General features: G+C 38.9%; 2 protein-coding genes across 5 annotated transcripts in view; both read right to left on the reverse strand.

The window, feature by feature from the left end:
- Nucleotides 1-8,718, reverse strand: part of TNFAIP8 (TNF alpha induced protein 8) — a 62,212-nt gene extending 53,494 nt beyond the window's left edge. Inside the window, exon 1 of the mRNA XM_065656359.1 lies at nucleotides 8,657-8,718. Within this exon, the coding sequence (XP_065512431.1) occupies nucleotide 8,657 (1 nt within the window). The 5' untranslated portion in view covers nucleotides 8,658-8,718. The remainder of the gene's footprint in view (nucleotides 1-8,656) is intronic.
- A 1,862-nt stretch (nucleotides 8,719-10,580) lies between these two features.
- DMXL1 (Dmx like 1) overlaps nucleotides 10,581-19,300 on the reverse strand; it is an 80,747-nt gene continuing 72,027 nt past the window's right edge. For 2 of the 4 annotated variants that reach the window (XM_065657655.1, XM_065657653.1), the window contains 8 exons: nucleotides 18,454-18,504; nucleotides 18,119-18,179; nucleotides 17,375-17,502; nucleotides 17,097-17,189; nucleotides 16,527-16,618; nucleotides 15,553-15,605; nucleotides 13,557-13,774; nucleotides 10,581-13,165 (listed from right to left, as the gene is read on the reverse strand). In XM_065657655.1, the coding sequence (XP_065513727.1) occupies nucleotides 12,941-13,165; nucleotides 13,557-13,774; nucleotides 15,553-15,605; nucleotides 16,527-16,618; nucleotides 17,097-17,189; nucleotides 17,375-17,502; nucleotides 18,119-18,179; nucleotides 18,454-18,504 (921 nt within the window). In that variant the 3' untranslated portion in view covers nucleotides 10,581-12,940. The remainder of the gene's footprint in view (nucleotides 13,166-13,556; nucleotides 13,775-15,552; nucleotides 15,606-16,526; nucleotides 16,619-17,096; nucleotides 17,190-17,374; nucleotides 17,503-18,118; nucleotides 18,180-18,453; nucleotides 18,505-19,300) is intronic. The other 2 variants (XM_065657656.1, XM_065657654.1) reach the window with 1 other exon arrangement.

The following is a 19,300-nucleotide window of genomic DNA, read 5'->3' on the forward strand; positions in this document are numbered from 1 at the left end:
TTCAGCTCAAATGCAAGAGAATCAGTTTGTACCACAAGGTTAATAAAATAAAACAACACAGCTTCTTGATTTTGTTACACAAAAGTGCTGTGCTGATTTTTCTTACAGAAAACTTTCAAGAACAGCATAGATACAAAAAAGCCCTTGAGATATATTATTTCATATTTCACTGTAATAATAGCCATAACTAAACAACTAAAGATAAAGGTTATCAACTGCCTCTTCTAATTTGATTTACAAAGTTTTGGACAGCTAAGCAAACTGCAAAGTCCCTAAAATGAACTCAGCTTTTTCTCCCTTGATCTTCCATCTATTTACATTCTTCTTCTCTTCCCTGTATCTTATCCAAAAGGCTTCTACTTTTTAATCTCATAAAAAGCATAATTAAGCTCCACATGCCACTTGACCCCCCCAGCTGTTTACAAAATCATTCCAATCATACCAAAAAGATAAAACATCTTAAAGTGTTTGCAATACCATAAATAAGCCCAAGTCTAGACTACTTGAGAGACAGGGTTTATGTCTGGAACCCCAAACCCTACAAGTTAAAGACCCAAAGGTAGCAAATTATTTTCTTCTATATAAACTCAACAATTAAAATATATCAAGGAGCATAAAGCTCTAAGTAGGTTGGAAAGATATCCTTGAAAGCGGATTTCTTTTTAAACAAAACAATTCTGCAGTTAGTAGTCACAAAGACAGTACCACACATAGTAGGAACAGATAAAATCTTGATATCAACATTTATTGACTATAAAACATAAAGATAAGCTGGAATTAAAAAAAAAATTCCCAAAACCAAACCCAATATATTTGCTGAACAATCTTTGTTCACTTCTGTTTCACCGTGCGAAGAAGCATGAAATAAAAAATTCAGCTGAAGTCCAGCTGACAAAATACATCATTTATGCTCCTGATTGAGGAGAAAAAATGTGGGATGAGCTGAAGGTGGGCAAAGGTTCATCCACAGTACTTGAAAATTACTTCAATACATTAAAGAAAGTACCCTAAGCAAATATACAAAACAAATACTCTTCTACCAAAAAGTGTGAGGATATCATAAATAAATGCATATCTAATTATGCCTACTCTAACTTGGCTCAACAATCAGGGCTTAATTACAGGATATTTAACTATACCTTTATTCTAGGCTTTTTATGCCTGCGCATACTCACCACTTGGAGAGTACCTTCTGCAGCACCTGAGTCAGAAAGTCACAGGTACATTCCAGTAACGACTGGTATCTCTCTACAACATTCTGAAACCACACTAAGTAATCCAAAGATCTACAAAATGTTTGGGGCGAGACGGAGGTAAAATTTTGCTACATATTTCATATTAGTTAATCACGGTACAGCAGAGAGCTCTAAAAACTGACTGCTTCATTTAAAACTGTAATGCTTTATTAATAGTAATTATCATAGCAGCAGCTTCCTCTTCATTGCTCAAAGCAAAGCAGCACCCAAAACCCCTTCATAACTATTTGTCTAAAAATAATACTAGAATGCTTCCAGTAAGTCAAGAGGCAGTTATTTACTTGAGACACTAACAAAAAGCTGAATCATATTTCAGGACAATTTCACTATTTATGCCTGGTGGGGATAGGATAAGGCCTCTCCTACACAGTGGACCATTTATGGATGAAAATTATCTGCTGCATAACACAAGTTTTGAAATCAGAATAGCACAGTAGAATAGCACAGCACCCAGACAAACCTTCTATTTTAGTGGCCACCTCCGATATAAAGGTAGACATTTTCAATGCCCATGTTGATAAGAAAACAGTACAGGTGATTTCCCCCCTGCTCCTGTCATCAATATTACAGTGACACCAACAACTTCATTATGTCTTAGATTTCTGCAGAACTGGCAACAGCAGGAAGTTAAGATTTTGTTTCTTTTAGGACTGAGTCACAGCAGCGATATATTTATGCCTGGAGCGCTAGCTAGCACACCCAACCAACAGACTGCTGACACAGAACACTCCTCATCACTTTAAACCTACTTTTTATATCTCTTTTTAAGGATTTCCAGATTAGCTTCCAGAACTTCAGCTGCATGTGTAGCTAAAGTAAGTTATTAAGGCAAGTATAATATTCTGCATTAATGCCAACTTACCTTTGATAATTCAGTACTACCCATCAAAGTGGTAGTGGTTGACACTGCTGTATGGACATTGGATCCATAACAACTTCAGCTAGAAACTAAAGGGAAATTAACTTTCCGGGAGAATCAGAGTGGTTACAGATAGCATGTTCTCCAATCAATCACTGAAATGTGGTAGCATTTGTTTTGATAAACTCCACTTCAGCATGTCTTCAAATAAAATTACTATCTCCTTTTTAAACACTTTTTCCTCCTAACAGATGAAAGACTGTCTTTGCCTTACTGGATCACTTATTACTTTATTAGTTAAAGTGCCTTTCAACACAGCCAGTTTTCTGACCTTAATGTGTGTGTTGTACGGATGCTGGAAAGGACAGAGGGCTTGAAAAATCAGTTACTGGTAACTAGAGGTTTTTTATTTCCTTAAAAATTAGATATTCAACTTCAAAACTCAAAAAACAAACCTGTTTGAAGATAATCATGTGCAGGTACGCATTCTCAGTTTAGTGCTTATTTTCTCCACTTCTCAGTACCTTGCAGTTTAATATATTCTTTCCTTTTACACATATTTGCTCCAAGGAGGAATCCTATGGGCTATAGTTACAGATTTTTCTTCAGTTCAGCTACTTAGGACAGCCAATCCTGAATATATCTGAGCCCCACTAACTTTTGCAGACAAAACACCAAACAAGAAAAAAACACACTGTCTCTATAAAAATATTTTATTAGCAGCAAGTTAGATTTTAAATATCTGATGAAAACATTAAAAGAAACTAAGCACATCAAATCTTCAACTATTCAACACCAGCCACTTTTGTTTAAAACAGCATGTGTTGCTCTTCGATTTCCTGAATTGCTCTCCAGACCAGCTCCTTAGCAAGGACACAGCATTCAGACATGCTCCCATTAAGCTGTGATACTAAAGCAAAAATTAAGCCCTTCATTGGAGAAGACTTAACACCACACAATGAAGATTTGGCTATTGATCCAGGTAATAAATATCAAATTCATACGCCAGACATTATTTCCACCAGTTCATTTTGTATTCTGGGGCCTCCAGACACAGACATGAAACAGGCCACATGAAACAGGCCACATACTCTGGTGCGGATGTAAAGAGCCCAGCCCTTTGCTCACACACACCTCCTCCAGAGCATTTAACAACTATCACTCGTGGTCAGACACGTAACCAAACAACTACCATTAGCAATAACTGCACTCAACCTGATTTCCATAGGATAGCACTACTCTATTTTTCACTGCATTACTCCATAAATTGGAAGAAAATGCTGGGTTTAAATCTGTCTAGTTTTGTTGATCTGATAGTACAAATCGAACTTCAAAACTAGATATTTAAAAATACCTAACCCTGTTTCTGCCAGAAAAATGAGATCTTGGATTAAGCCAGTGTCTTGGTTTTGTTAAAAAACAAGTTTCTCTTTTAGTGAATTTCCTTGTCAGCTAAAGCCTTCTTACTAACTGCAGTTTTCCTGAAAGTTAGGTACATGTTTTGGTAGACATAGCAATGGAATGCGAGGTCATTGATAAGGATGGATGCACATCTCACGAGAGCAGTGAACTGAAACAGGTGACTGAAAAGCTGACCAACTAAAGTATTCCATCCCATTCACGTCATACTTCATATAAAAGTGGGGGATCACGAGGATCTTGTCCCTTTTCCTTATGGCCGACATTGGGAGAGGAACCTTGCGAGTTGTCCCTGCGAACTGAGGCCCAGTGACAGACTGAATCCAGCTCCGGTTGGCTGCAGAGTCCAGTCCAGGACTTCGGGTGCCGGCCCTACATCTGCCAGAGCCGTTGCCGGGACTTTCAAGATTGGTTTTGTGTATTTTGTATTATTTTCTCTATTTTTATTGGTAGCATTAGTAAAATACTTTTAATTTTTCCAACTCTCTTCTCTCTGTCCTTCTTTCCCTCCCAATGACCTGTCCTTAATGGGAAGGGGGAGAGGGAGGGGAGAGTGGGTTAACAATGCATCTGCCAAGCTTTTATTGTCACGCTGCAATAAAACCACGACAGCCAGACATATTTAATACTTTCATACTAAAATTTACCTATTAGGAGATATGCTTCTAGTTAATGAGAAAGTGTTGAAAGAAATGCAGATTTTGGTACTGATATCTTCTGGACTTAATCCCAGACATACATCTTATTAATTTACCAATGACAACTAATGGTTTTATCATTTAAAAGGCATGTAACACCTCTGAAGTCCCTGTAAGGTTTGCTCAAGAGCTGAGAGTTTTACTTTTCACCATCTGGATTACTAAACAGAAACAAAGTTGAAATTGAGGAATACCTGTAACTTGCATCATTTAAAAGGTAAGTATTTGGTCTGATATTCCATCACACACACCTGCCTTACTAAATTCAAGGCTGCTGCAGAGATGCTAGGAACCACCACAGTGAAATAAAGAAAAAGAAGTAGTGTTTTGGCTCCAAGCGAGAGCGTCAGTGATCAGTTCAGAAAACGGCACCTGGAGCACAAGATTATCAGCTTCTGATTTAAATTATGTATTCTGTACTTTTCCTCTTCTTTGAGACTTGTTAGAGATGCTAATGAAATGGGCAAGTGCTACTGCTCTGCAAATTATACATACCTCAGCCTCTGGGCACAGAGCTAACACTTCTCAGTGGGGTTGAGGTCAGTCTATCTTTAAGTTAAAAAAAGGAAATTCTGTTTTGAGCAAAGCATTGCTCAAGAAAGAGTGTAAAAATGCCAACTGAAACTTCTTGCTCGCTTGCCTGACTGACGAAAAGCCATCTTGACGTCTGCTTGACCACACAGAGTGTTTATTCTGGGTCTTGTGATCTGAAATACTGGAGGCAAAGGAAAAAATACAACCCATAGCTAATTTCAAGCCATACTCACTTTCTTTGATAACAAAGCCAGTCTCAAATAAAGAAGGCTGGATTTTCCACATCACAGTTGAAATATGTTGCAAACATTTCTATTACAGATCAAATAGACAACATGGCTGCTCATGACCGTGAGCATTGAGACAGTAAAAAACTCCAAACCAACTCTAAAAAGTCCCTAAGTTACTTTGTCATTAAATCATCAGCTCCTAGAGCACCACATGCTGTGTATTGATACTCCAAACAACAGACAAGAATACTAGAATTTGTTAAATTGAGGTACATGTCACTGCAATATGTCTTGGCGCTTGTTCAAGATATACTGTATACAAGGTGTACTTTCTCTGTGAGCAAATTCTTCCCATATACTTAATTTTCAGTTAAGTTGTGTTTTGTGCCTCTGATCCACAAAACCTGACTTAAACAAAGCATATGGAATTTGTCAGTGGAGGGAAGATGAAAGAAGTTTGAATGATCTACCTGGAGGTGGGAAATATAAGGAATGGCAAGAAGTGTACCTATAAAGGAAGAAAAAAAGAACAAGAGGAAGAGAGAGAAAGGAAAAAAGAGAGAGAGGAAAAAAGGGAAGGAGGGAAGGAGGGAAGGAGGGAGAAAAGGGAGAAGGGAGAGAAAAGAGAAAAGCAAGAAAAACAAAAAAAAAAGTGATAAAAGGGAAAAGGGAAGCAGAGAAAGAAAAAAAACCCACACAAAGTAAGCAAAACACAGTCCAAATGTGTTGTATTATATCTCAGTGGCGTAAGAAACTATAAACTAAATTTACCCAGACAGTAGACAAAGCTGCTAGAAGGTAGTCAATACAGTAAAAACTATGGAAAACACACTACCAGCCATTTAGATTAAGCAGGTAATTTACATGGTCATGACGAATATCACTTTGTAGCTTTTTTCCCCCTTTTTATCTTTTCACTGTTCCATGTATAGGAATTAATAAAATTTAAAACAAACAAAAAATGCTAGAGGTAAAATAAAGAGTGAACATCTGCAACCTGGGAGAAAATTCATAATGAACATGTAACTTCTCTCAGATCAGCTACTGTTTACATACCATACTTTGTTATTCAGTACTTTTATTATTCATATAAAAATAATCTGTAGGGACACATTATCTGCTTTAAAGATTATTAGGCATTTTACTGTCCATCACTTGGAGGACTCGTCTCGATGTAGTGAAATAAGAAGCTGACCAAGGCTGAGATTTCTCAACCGTTTGAAGCAACAATTATTATTCTTTGTGTAGCAGCAAAGTTTTCTTCTAAAGAAAACTCAAAATAGGCAAATTAACCTACAAAGTACACTGAAATCTAGGTTTAGTCAGATTAGGCTATTTACTATTTAACGGAAATGAGCAGCTTCCTGTTGTCAGGGCGAACAGTGAGTGACTTCCATCTCAAGCCCCTGTGTTTTGTGCCCCTGCAAGTATCTGCACCACAACTTTTATTTTTATAATATTCCATGTGAAATTCCCTTCCAGACTTAAAAAAAAAAAAAAAAAAAAAAAAGTATGTAAATGTACTAGAACATTTTAGTTCCTTCTTCCTGCTTCTAAGCATGTTCCAAGTTAACCGAATTTTGTTTTCCAAATAAAAGGTTTGGGCCTCCTCCCACTGCAAAACTCTTCCTCTCTGGATTTCTTTTCCTACCAATTCCTGTTTAGAGCCAACTTTCACATGGTTTATTTGACAGACAGCAGATGATTCCCACCACTTAGAAAACAGACTTATGGGATGAAGCGGCGAGGAACATCTGAACACCTCCTAATGCCTCAGTAGGTGATTCCCTTGAGGAGGTTTTTCCCCCTCCCCATTACAGTTTTTTAAATGTAGACAAGGTAAAAATGTATCCTGCTCATGTAACATGCAGTACATGCATCATGTGCTTGCTTAATTAAGTTTAAACTTTGAGGGCAGCAAACACGCTACATTTTTGCACAGTTAACACATAGCAACAATGTAAGTACCATGATGAGGAAGGGAATGCATTCAGCCTAATTTCAAGTTATAATAGCTCAGACCTCCACAACCTCAAAAGTTTAGTAAAATGCTAATTGCTGAAAGTAGAAAAAACAATCAGAAACTTCCGCCACAAATAAATAAAGATTCCCACCAAAGCGATTAAATTGAAGAGTTATAAGCAACACGCAGTGTCAGTGGCTTTTCACTGTGTTTTTAAACAAGATCCATCTAATCTTACGTGGTTCCCACCATGGGAACAGGAAGGGTGTGCACCATCAGGACCCGTCTAGGCGCGGTGCCTTTCCAGATACCTGTGCTGCCCCTGCAACACCCGCCCTGGGTCTGCTGATGAGGAACAGTGACTCTGGATCGCACAGCGATGCCCACAGGCGACGAGGTTCAGACCAGCAATGCTTTTCAGACCAGACCTGCGGTCTGTGGCAGCCAAAAGGCTAGCGTGCTCTCGCAAGGGCTGCAAGTGCTCGGCTACGCTAACAGTGCTCTTCCAAATAAAATTTCCTATTTGGAGCTGGCAAGAGATAAGCGGAGCTGGCAGCAGTTAACCCAGCCAGCTCCTCATCTGGCGTATCCGACTGCCCGGAGAGGTTTCGACCAGGCGGTTTGTAACGTGAGTAGTTTCACTAGTCAGTTACGTGAAATAACCTGCAAAGGAGCATAACTGAAACTAGACATGTGCAGAGCGAAGCACCATTTGGGCTGCATTTTGCTTTGCCGGTGCATATGTGTGCTCAAGATTGTGAACATGCACCTCTAGGGACACAGAGACCTCCAGCATGGGAAGTCCGACCATCCAGGCTTCTAAGAAGGTAAATCCCACACTGAACCGTGATACGTCTCTCATTTAATTAGCAGTACGTAATTAAGATGGAAGCGACTTTTATTAGCAGAATTTTGGTACTAGTGTTTGAGAAACAAACTCTCATATCTCAGAAAAGTTTGTCTTCCACCAGCACCACGCAGAATCCAGCCGCGTTTACCACGCCTGCTGCCTCTGCTCCAAGAGGTACGGATCTGTTCAGAGCGTGCTCAAGCACACCCTGACGAGGAGGGACGGCTCACTTCTGGCGAAAGCCTAAATATTTCTGAAAAAAGCAGAAAACTGCCCCGCTGCCCAGGAAGAGCGACACAGGGAAGACAGGCAGTTAGGGTTCCCTGCACAGAAACCCACGCACAGCTTTCACCCGAATACATTTTTTGCGTGACGAAACTCCCAACGAGCGTGTTTCGGGCAGCTCCCCCCTGGAGAGCCGGTGCTCGGGCTCCGCAGCGCCGGAGCCGCCGGGGCAGGAGGCGGCAGCGACGCGCCCCGGCCCCGCGGGGGGTCCCCCAGTTCCGCCCGGGCCACCGCGTTTCGGACCCACGCTGAAACCGGAGTGACTCCGGGGCGCCGCCGGAAGCCCAGCTCCGCTCCCCAGCGCCGGCCCGGGACACACCACCCGCGGCCGCCGGGCAGCCAGGCCCCCAGAGCCGCCCCCTCGGCGGGGAGGCTCCCGGGGCGCCCCCGGGCTGCCAGGCCCCAGCCCGCCCCCAGCCCGCCCGGCCGCTGAGGCTCCGCGGGCGCGGGCCCACCCTGCGGCGGAGCAGCCGCTGCCGCCCGCCGCTCCTTCCCCCGGCGCGCAGGGGAGGGGGCTGCGCGGCGCGGCGGGAGCGCGGCCCCGCGGAGCGCTGGCACTTACTGTGTGGGCGCGGGGCGGCGGCGGCGGCGCCTCCTCCTCGGGGCTGCGGCGGGAGCGGCGGGAGCGGCGCTGCCGAGGCGGTGCGGGCGCGGCACAGGCAACCCCGGCTCCTCACGCCGCGGGGCGGGGCGCGACCCTGGCGGGCGGGAGGGGGCGGCTCTGCCCGGCCCGGCGCCGCCGCCCGCCCCGGGGAGGACGAGGAGGGGGAAGGCCGGTTCGCTCGCGTTGGTCCCGCTCAGAACGCCCACCGCCAGCTCTCGGCCGGGCCAGCGGCGCGCAACGGCCACGGGAAACCCGGGCGGCAGCAGAGGGGCGCAGCGCGGTCAGGTCGCCTCCGCCCGGGGCGCGACTGGGGCAAGCACCAGGTGGAGAAAAGGGGGTTCAAACCGCCCGCAAAGGAAATCAGGGTCTCGGTGGGGTACATATTTTCTTCCCTTCTTTCCTTGCTTTGTGACCACAGGAGGAGTTAGAATCATTGGGCAAACCCCAAATAAAATTCTTTCGTTCTACTGAGCTGTATGTCAAAGTATTTTTAATTTTGGCAGCAGCTCACCACCCAGTGTTAACTACGGCAGGGAGACTCATCTTTGGATCTCTTCTAGAGCTGGCAAAATTAAAAAGGTGGAGTTCTGCAAGAGGTTCACAGTGCAAACGAAACAGACAACGAGTTAAAGTTATTACAGTTGTGGAAGAAAATGACATCAGCCTCATTCCACTGATAAATGACTTAGAGCTTATTACAACTGATAGTTATGCACTGAATTACATGAGAAAGGGGGTGGGGGAAAAAAAAAAAATCGAAAAGCTAAGGCATGAAAAGCTAAACCAAAAAAAAGAGACCTGAGAGGCCAAAACTATACAGAATTTACACTTTGAAAGAGGGAGGAATAAGAAACACCAAGAAACTTGGTAAATCAGTATCTTTATTTTTATATAAAGTAGTTTTATCAGTGTGCTGAACCTGCCATTGCTATTTTTAGTAAAAATAAACATTTGAAAAAACTACCTTGGAAAACATATTGTCTCCAAGCTTATTTCTGTTGCTTGTTTCATTCCTCTTGCAACTAACCTAACACTGGATGCTCTTTAAGAGGAAGGGAGTGCTACCTAATGCACGGTATCTCAACAACTTATTTCCTGTAACGGGTCGCAAGGTTCCTAAAAGGCAGTAGAACATGTGCTTGTGCCACAGCAGTGTGGTACAAAATCTGCATCTATTCCACTCTTCATCTTTCTCCATAAACATCCTCCAACATCATCTGTCAGCTGAGAATGTTCTGGTTAAAAGACACACAGCAAGCCAGCTTAAGTACCCAGATGGCCAGAGTTTTAACTCTCACAAGTTACTAAAGTACTAGTAAAGAACTTGGACCTGTTTGATGTAACTGAATCAATTAGCAACACAAGAATGACACACGTTGATTGCATTACGTATTGCTACATAGAGAAACATGTCACAACTGCTAGTCTATTATATTTAAAAGGGACATTATCAACTACAAGCTGAGTTTTGTCTGGGCATGGAACTACTGTCAATTAAGCGCTGGTAAATGCATATTTTAAGTTCAGTTTGTGCACATGGCTACTTCAAGCACAGAACTCTGGGTATCCACTATTCTGTTTGAGTAACTTGCATAGCAACAGGGAGAAAGCTTTAACTACTGGAGGACAAAAGTCAGTGAAAGGTGTTAAGGGCAACAGCTGGAAGAGTTTTGAGTTCAATTCTTCCTCAATGACTACATTTAAAGTTGAGAGTGTCCCTTTACAAGATTCAGATACAATAGAAGCTAAGTGATTTTGACTCCATCATTACAAGAAAACCACTGATAATTTCACTTAGAATAATTGTTAGACATCAGCAAACATTATACAAGCAAACAACTGATTTGTAAATGAAGTAGCAGCAACATGGAATTCCAGAAGGTTCAGTTTCTGCAGGATTTATTGGGAAGATTATGAAGGTGTGGCAAATACACTGTGATTTTACATAATTTAGTTTTCAGAGTAGCTTATGGTAACTACAAACATTATTGAAAATGCCTGCTCACAGTCAGTACTTTTCTGGAATAAGCATAAATTTGCCAGGATTATTCAAAGTGCAGCTCTACTCAGAAAAATGACAACATTTTATCTCTTGGCAAATAACATATAAAATCTGCTCAGTTCGCAGACGGTAAGACAGCTCTTTGTGATCGCCGGTACAATAAACTGAGCTTGAAATATTAAAGCTAATGAGATATCAATATTTAAGGACAAAACATTAAGGACATAATTATATAACGTTGCCATGATTTTTGCACGTTTTCCTTTTCTGAATGTAACTTTGTTAGTTCAGTGGGTGCATAAAACTGATACACGTACATAAGCAGCTACAAAGTCAGGTTTCAGTTGTTTCTCAATGAGTGTGGTACTGTTAACTCCATTGTTTTCCTTCTTTCATAAGGAATATTAGAAACTCAGCCACTGAGCAGATATGACATACGCATTGGGCAAGTCAGTTTTGTAAGGTGCTGTCACCTTTAGTCACTTTTCTGGTCCATCACTGTACTTAAACTGTTTTGATATAAATTTTTATTTCAACCTATAAGAGTTGTGGAAGAACAATTACAATTGAATCACTGAACAGCTGTACCGGTTTGAAATGCTGTCACATCTTTTCTTCATGGCAAAATATTCACATTCTTTTTATTGCACAATTTGAAAATTCAGGTTATGTGCATAAAAACCTTCATAGTGTTTGCACTGCAACTTGCGAAACACACATTTAAAATGACCTTAATACATTTTACAAAATCTTTTTAAACTATTTTATATTCTTAAGATAAAAGCATCCTGAGAATGTTACAAAGTTCGTTTTAAAAGCCCTTCATCTCTGCTATGCTTTATTTATCCCCATAAGTTCCTAATTTGACAAGTTTATTTTACAGTTAATATCTTGGTGCTATATTTCACAAAATACCTTTTAGCAAAAAGTATGCCATTGGCATTCAAGTAATCCAGCTTCACATCTAATTTACAAATTAAACCTCTGTCAAGCTCTCAAGTCAGGAAAAGTAAACCAGAATACTTACAGAAACAGTTTTTAGCTGACTAAAAAAAATGTAAAGGCTTTGTGCATTAATAATTTGGTCAAACATTGAAGTTATGCAGTTTAATATTTTGGCAAAAAAAAAATCCATCTATCCTTTCCAAATTTTTTTCTTTCACTTTACACTAGATGTAAACATACAGTACAAAGGCTGACAGTATTTAAGTACTTTGCTGTTGAACTTCTTTTCTTTTTCCTTTTTTAAAGTCCTTAGGAAAAGCAGACAAACAAGAATGTAAGTGCTAAGAATGAACAGAGTATCTTTGGGCTAAATAAAAGGCTTACTGGAAAAAATGTAAAAATAAATTAGGTTTTTTTTTTCCTCTACAGACATGTAAATAAATATTCTTGAAGAAATTCTAGTGTCATATCCTAAAGCAGTATCTTCCTCTATCTTTTGGATCAAGACTAAAGCTTCACACAGTCTCTACTATTTTACTAGGAAGATATCCATTAATATTTACATATTTTTGTAAAGGGAGTGTTCAGGCTTAAAAATATATTTATTTTTTAAAGGTAAGCCTGCCATCCTGATGGCAGTGATTCAAGCTATAGAACAGAAGTTACAGAACATCCTTCAGTTTCTTATACCCTAGATGAGAGGAAGGACACCATGCAAGTTAGAGAGGTAAACAGCCTGGATTCCAGGAATGGAGACAGATAGTGGTTCATTATATGAAAGCTTGCATTGCCAGGAGTATTTACTCATACAGGTGTTGTTTCTCTTCTACACGTAGGTATAAATTTTTACTTTTACAGTTATGGTTGCCACAACGAAAGAGTAACATTATCTAAGGTTTCCATCTGGACGGACCTGCTTTTAGAAGGCGGCCAGGTGTTGAATACAAGCAGAGGCCAGACCCAGATGGTACACTCCAGGTAGGAGTGTAACTACCTCAAAGGAAAAGTAAACAACTTCAGCAACATCTTAATAATAATATAAGTACATAATTTGGAGTCATGTATAGCTTTTATTTTAGGCAACAATCAAAATTGGAAGGACTCTGTTAATCTTTAAGGCATCACTGCATCATGAACTAAAAGCTCCAGGTAATAAATATGGGAGGGAAGAACATCTCTGTAGCACGAGCTATCATTGTGTATCTGCTTTGTTGGCTAGTTCCAGAAAAAAAAAAAAAAAAAAAAAAATCAGGGATGGCAGAAGGGGAACATTATACATGGTTCTGAGAAAAATATTAGATCATAAATTTCACATCATTTTTTAACATATCATTTAAAGGGCTGAATCTATCAGGCAAGATTCTCATCTTTACTGTTCCATCAGCACCACAGGAAAATATGTGATTTGCTGGTCCTGTTTCAATTTGCATGACTCCTGTCCCAATGTTTCTGAAGAGAGACTGTCGAGCATGCTCATTGATGAAAGTGTGGAGAAGATTAAATGTTGACAGACTCCATACCTGAAAAAGCATCAAAACATCAATCCTGCAAAAGGATAATTAGCATGACCTTAAAATTCACCAGCAATGAGTCGTGGAGAAACTGGTCTACATTTTGCATTCATTTTTCCTGACACTAACTGTAATGGAAAAGATATGTAGAAATCTGTAATGACACAGTTATAGAACATTCATTTTCTATAATAAGGAAATATATAGGGACTAAGGTAAGACTAACTAAATGTAAGACTGCAAGGTAAGATTAATGTTTCATAATTACATTAGTAAATGTGAAAGTCAGAGTAGAGAACAAATGCAGAACTTATGACATATCTGATTATTTCACACCTATGCAAGATTCTTTTTGAATTTACACATCTTTATCTCTCTGCTCCCTCCTGCTCTTTAATACCTTTATGTTGCCTTCAGCAGATCCTGTGACAAAATACTCTTCTGTAGGATCAACAGCAATTGCTTTGACTGGAGAATCATGACTCTGGAGTAACTGTTGCTGCTGTTTTTGGCGAAGATCAATTATACAGGTAAAGCCTTTTCTGCCTCCAGATATTAACAGCTGATGTTTTGGAGCATATGCTAGCACAGTTGCTCCACTATCATGACAGATAAAAGCTGAAAGGCAAAGCAAAGTAATTTAAATAAACATACAGTACTAACTTTTATTTTCTATCAACCTCTAATGGTTCAAGACTGTAGCAACAGTGACTTTGATGCTGTAATCCAACTGACCACAACCACTCCATTTATTGTAGTATCATATATATGCAAGCCTCGGTTCACATCAGACATCCTGAAGTTGCAGTATTTTCAAATAAGCAGCTACAATCTGTATGAAAAACAATGTATATCCTTCTTCTACTCTGTGTAATCACAAACTATTAAGCCTTGACCAGAAATAGATCCTTTTCAAACGCTCTAATGCTTGTTATTTTAAGGCATATGTTTCCCATAAGAAGTGTCCTCCTAAATTCCTTGCCCAAATATCTTGTAAATTTCCAGTGATTATTTTACTTCTAATTTGCTGATTTCCATGTTTATTTGGATATGTCTGCTCCCCAAAATGAGTGGAGGAAGTGAATGAAGATGACAATTATCAGAACAAAGCTCAGTATGTTTGAGACTAGACGCTATGAATCCTAACACATGGCATGTAGTTTATTGTACTTGTAGTTCAAAGAGTTCTCTAAATTTACATTTAGAAACTCCACACATCTCACACATACAATTAAGCATTCACCGTAGTTCAATTACAAGTTCACGGCTCTCTCTCTGAGCCTAATTCTGGATTCCAGACATTGAAATGTATTTCTTTACCACTGCCACAAAATATTAGTAACAAATGAAACCCTGTTAATTACAGCTCAAAAACCATACTTAAAGGAATAATTCTTCTAAAGCATTTTTGTAATACGTTATGTAGATATCTATACATGTACACACAGAAAGCATTTAAAACATTTCACAGCATTTGGCAATAAGACACAAAAGTGTCATAGAACTGTACAATTTTTGAAAGCAAAAAATGCACTATTTAACAAATACAGCAGTAAGTTCACCTCTTAGTTCAACTCTGAAAATTAGTATATAATTGCGAGATCTTATTTGTACATCTGCTTGTTCAATACATTCATTAAAAATCAATTAATATTTTCTAGAAAACATTGTGCATTTATTCATATACATATCTTTAGAAAACTGGTTTATAATCATGGCTTCTCTGAGGACAGGATTTTCAGAGGCAATAAAATACTTCACAGTTCATAAAAAGCACGTCCTCTCATATTCTCCAAACGGATAATGTACCTGCCATTGCCCAGTGCTATCTTTATAGTATATTTATAGTCTGTAGCATCTTTACAGTATATTTTGGTCTAACACTTAATTGATAAATGTTGGGTAGGGCCTCATTTATGAGTATAGACAGAGCCATAGCAACCTTGAAGGGCGTGGAGGCATATCCTGCAAATAAGTATCTCATAACTGTGCTAAATCTGCAGTTTTGACTGTGTTATAGCTATTGTCTTCTCAACATTCTAGCCACTACAAGCAGGAGTTGTTCAGAATCTTTTAAATAGATAAACAGAAGAGAAAAGAGAAGCAGAAGAGAAACAGAAATTACAGGTGTCTGGCTGTCAGCGGTTGCACTTGCAGTGCAAAGAGACAAGGTATGCAAAGGAAGGTGCTCATGTCCATGAAACCAGTCATTTATGTATAACACTAAATAATTTCTCAAGAATCTGTTTTTATTTTCCCGCTGGTGCACTCACACAGGATAGTGAAAAATGCTTTACAGCTAATATTAAAATTACTTCCCACATAACTATTCCATAAAGACAGACATACACATTTTTTACTGTGGTTAAATACTCTGCTGGTTGTGTTTTACTTACCATGCACCAAGCTATTTGTAGGTGAAACCAAAGTATCCCAAAGACAAATATTTCTGTAGAAAAAATATGTTTTAATTCAGTGAGAAGTGTTCTAAAGTATTTTGCACACTTGGAAAGTCACATGAACCTTAAAAAAATTGTTTCAGGCAAAGAAGCACTGTAAACAGACTTTCAATGATTACTTTTGAGCAGACCCCAAGCTACTTTCATAATTATACATACAATGCAAGGACATGCCATGTACAATTATTCTATGACTAGTTATTCTCATAAAGGGTTCATATTGAGATTAAAATCTTTTGTAGTTGAATTCATCTGAATGGTAGCAGGCTTTGCTCCTTCTTGATCCAAACTTATTTAAGAAAACACATGTGAAATGAACTGTGCACAACTCCCTGTGTACATAAAAATAATTTAAGACAGGCTCATACGAATAGAACAGATTAGTTCACCTGGAAGAGACCTATCAGTCCAATGGCCTGACCACTTCAAGGCTGACCAAAAGTTAAATAGTTATTAAAGGCACTGTCCAAATGCCTCTTAAAACACTGACAGGCTTAGGGCATCGATCACCTCTCCAGGAAGCCTGTTTCAGTGTTTGACCACCCTCTTGGTAAAGAAATGCTTCCTGATGTTTAGTCTAAACTTCCCCTGATACAGCTTTGAACCATTCCCATGTGTCCCTCTCACAGGATCCCAGGGAGAAGAGCTCAGCAAGTCCATCTCCCCTTCCTCACATGAAGCAGGAACAGAGGATCTGTACTTCCCTGTGGAATCTCCTTTAACAGGCACGTGGAATTTAGCTGCCAACATTGCTTCTTTCCCCATCCCACAAAGAAAGAGAGAGCATGAGTACTCACGTTGCTGTTAAGCTGCTTAAGGACAATAACAGAAAAAAAGGTGGGAGTGTAGCCCGGGAAGGAGAGAAAACACAGCACCACTTAATTTTTATGCATTATCACAGCAGTTCTTACCTGTTGTCAGAAGACAATCCTGCTGTGGCTATCAAAGAAGATGAACTGATGAAAACAAAGTCATTGGCTGTTTTGTTATGGCACTGCCAGGTCTGAAAAATTGCAGTTTAGAAATTATTATTTAAAAAAGAAATGGATTTTGCATAAGCATGAAATCTTCAACATCCTCAAGAAGGCAAGCTGTTTTAAAAATAATTTAAAGAACAGACGATGTAAAAAACAGAGGATGTGTATGCCTTCTGATAGTCTTTATTTTTCATAGAAGTATACTTTCTAGTGCTGTGTTATTGACGATTAATTAACAATTGACAATTATTGACAAGTCTCAAAGAACATTGAAAGTTATTTCAGATCTAACATCACATTTTCTACACTCTAAGTTAGTAAGTATAATTAGGATTTAAGAAGTAGTCTGTCCTACGGATCACAGGATGGCAACAATATATTATTAAATCTTGATTAACATTGGTTAGCAGCACAACCCCTGCCCTATCCTAACTACTCTAAAAGGGGAAGGAAATACGAGAGCATAACAAAAGTTAATGAAAGCAAATTTAGTTTTCGGCTTACCAAATATGGTTTAGGTGAACTTCCGGTAAGCGGGCAACATTTCCAGTTTGTTTGATATAAACTTATATATCCATCAGCATCAACAATTCCAAACTGAAAAAAAAAAAGTTATATTAATTGTAAATACACATGTATGTATTACAGAAAAATGATGCACAATTCAGTGAAACTACCTTAGATTTGAAGAATGTGATGTTTCTGCTAATTTACAATCATTTGGGAGAGGGAGCAGGGAGACAGAGAGAAGAGGGCAAGTACAGAAGCATTCTGTCAGTTACCTTATTTCCTTGGTAATTGAATCTCATTCGAGTTACCCTGGAGTTGCCACCAGACCGAAAACATGTGATTTGCTGTGCATGACCCCATTCAAACATTCTTACGCTACCGTCCTGAGCACCTGTCAGGTCTGCAACAGAAAATATTTACATCGCTTTTTTTGCGGGTTGGACTAGATGATCTCCAGAGGTCCCTTCCAACCCCAACCATTCTGTGATTCTGTGATTCACAGATGGTGTAGCATTTGAAGAATGCTGCTTTCCAAAATTTTAAGAAATCTCACACCAGCTCACAACATCCTCAAAATAACTAGTGCCACAATATCTGCCATGGTACCTGGCATGGAGTAGTGGGTACCACTAAAACTTAATCTCATGGTTATGCAAACCTTATTGAACTCTACTAAGTCATTATTTAATTAATAATTGTGTTTAGATGGTACTGAAATATGAAGCTATTTACTTGGAGATAATAATGTATCTTTTTCTTACCATTTTTCATCCAAGTCACAAATAAAACAGAAATACTGCACTTTTCGTATCACCGTTTCTAAAGGCTATTTTATATCACCCAGTATTTTTTTAATGAAAAGTAGTTTCAGTAAAATAGGGCTTATAAACAACTTTTAAAACATACAATAAATTGCTGTGATAGTACAGAATAGCAGCATACTATGAAACAGAGCCAATAAGTAAACATATACTCTTTAGATAACTTCCTTCTTTTTTTTAATGAAGTGAACTTACAATATGGCAATGTTGGATGAGAAGCCATTCTTCTGACATTATTAATAGCCTTCTTGAGCATCTGTTCAATAAACAAAATAATAGGAAATAATTAAACAACTGAACAAAAAAAACTTATTGCACTAGAATAATTAGTGACCGCAGAGAGTCATTTCCTATCAAAATTCCTACTGAAAGCAATTACTAGGTTTAGAAATTCACATAGAGGTCAGTTTCTTCCAAGACTAGTGTAGATGTTAATACTTTTTCAGCTTTATACATCTAGGTAATTATTAACTTTTTGCTTCAGAGTTTTATGGATCCAAATATAAACATTCCTTAGACTGCAGTCTTACCTCTTTTCTTGCCAATTCCTTTCTGATTCCATTAAATTTATTGGAAAATTCCTGAATATTGTAAGATAAGCAAGAGAGAGGCAGAAGCATGTAAAGAAAGAGGTAAACAAACTTTAACAGAAGTAAAAAATAGGAAGGAATATATTTATTTTCAAATCTAGTTAATTTATTGTCATTGATTGAAAAGTGATTATTTGTGGCCATCCAGAATAAGCAATATACCTAGCAACTGGTAAATAGTAATATTAATAAAAAAGTCTTCAAATGCATTTATAATTTTGCAAATACAGATCCAATGGATTTTCAGTAGCACTTTTGTTCCTAAATTCCAGATTTTGCTTGGAGCAAGTTACATTACCAAAAATGCTTTTTCTTAGTTGACTAATTCCTAACTGAGAAGAGTTCAAGACATGAAGAAGATCGGAAACATTACACAATTAAGATAAAACCCCCATCTAATTGAATCCGAAATCCAACCCACAATATCACAATTGCAAAGAAATGGTAGGGACTTTTCAAAGTGCAGCTGCATTTTTCTTTCATGTCTCTTCCCTTCTTTTCTTTCCATTAACATATGTGAAAGTTAAGTTTTCCTTCTTTTACTTCCTGTTAGTTCTCCTGAAAACTATCTGGCTGCTTTGAAGACACTCTTTGCTCAGAAATTTTTTTGATTCGGTTTGCTCATCCACGGATTATTTACCTGAACATATGAGAGCGAAGAGGGCCTAAGTTTATATTTGCACCAGGTGTAAACTTCAAATGATAACAAACAAAAGTTTGTTGCCAGAGCACTCACTTTCAATGCTTACCACTTACTATACATCAATAGCAAGCTGGCACAGAACTA

This window comes from Caloenas nicobarica, chromosome Z, assembly GCF_036013445.1.
Source record: "Caloenas nicobarica isolate bCalNic1 chromosome Z, bCalNic1.hap1, whole genome shotgun sequence".
Taxonomy (NCBI): Eukaryota; Metazoa; Chordata; class Aves; order Columbiformes; family Columbidae; genus Caloenas; species Caloenas nicobarica.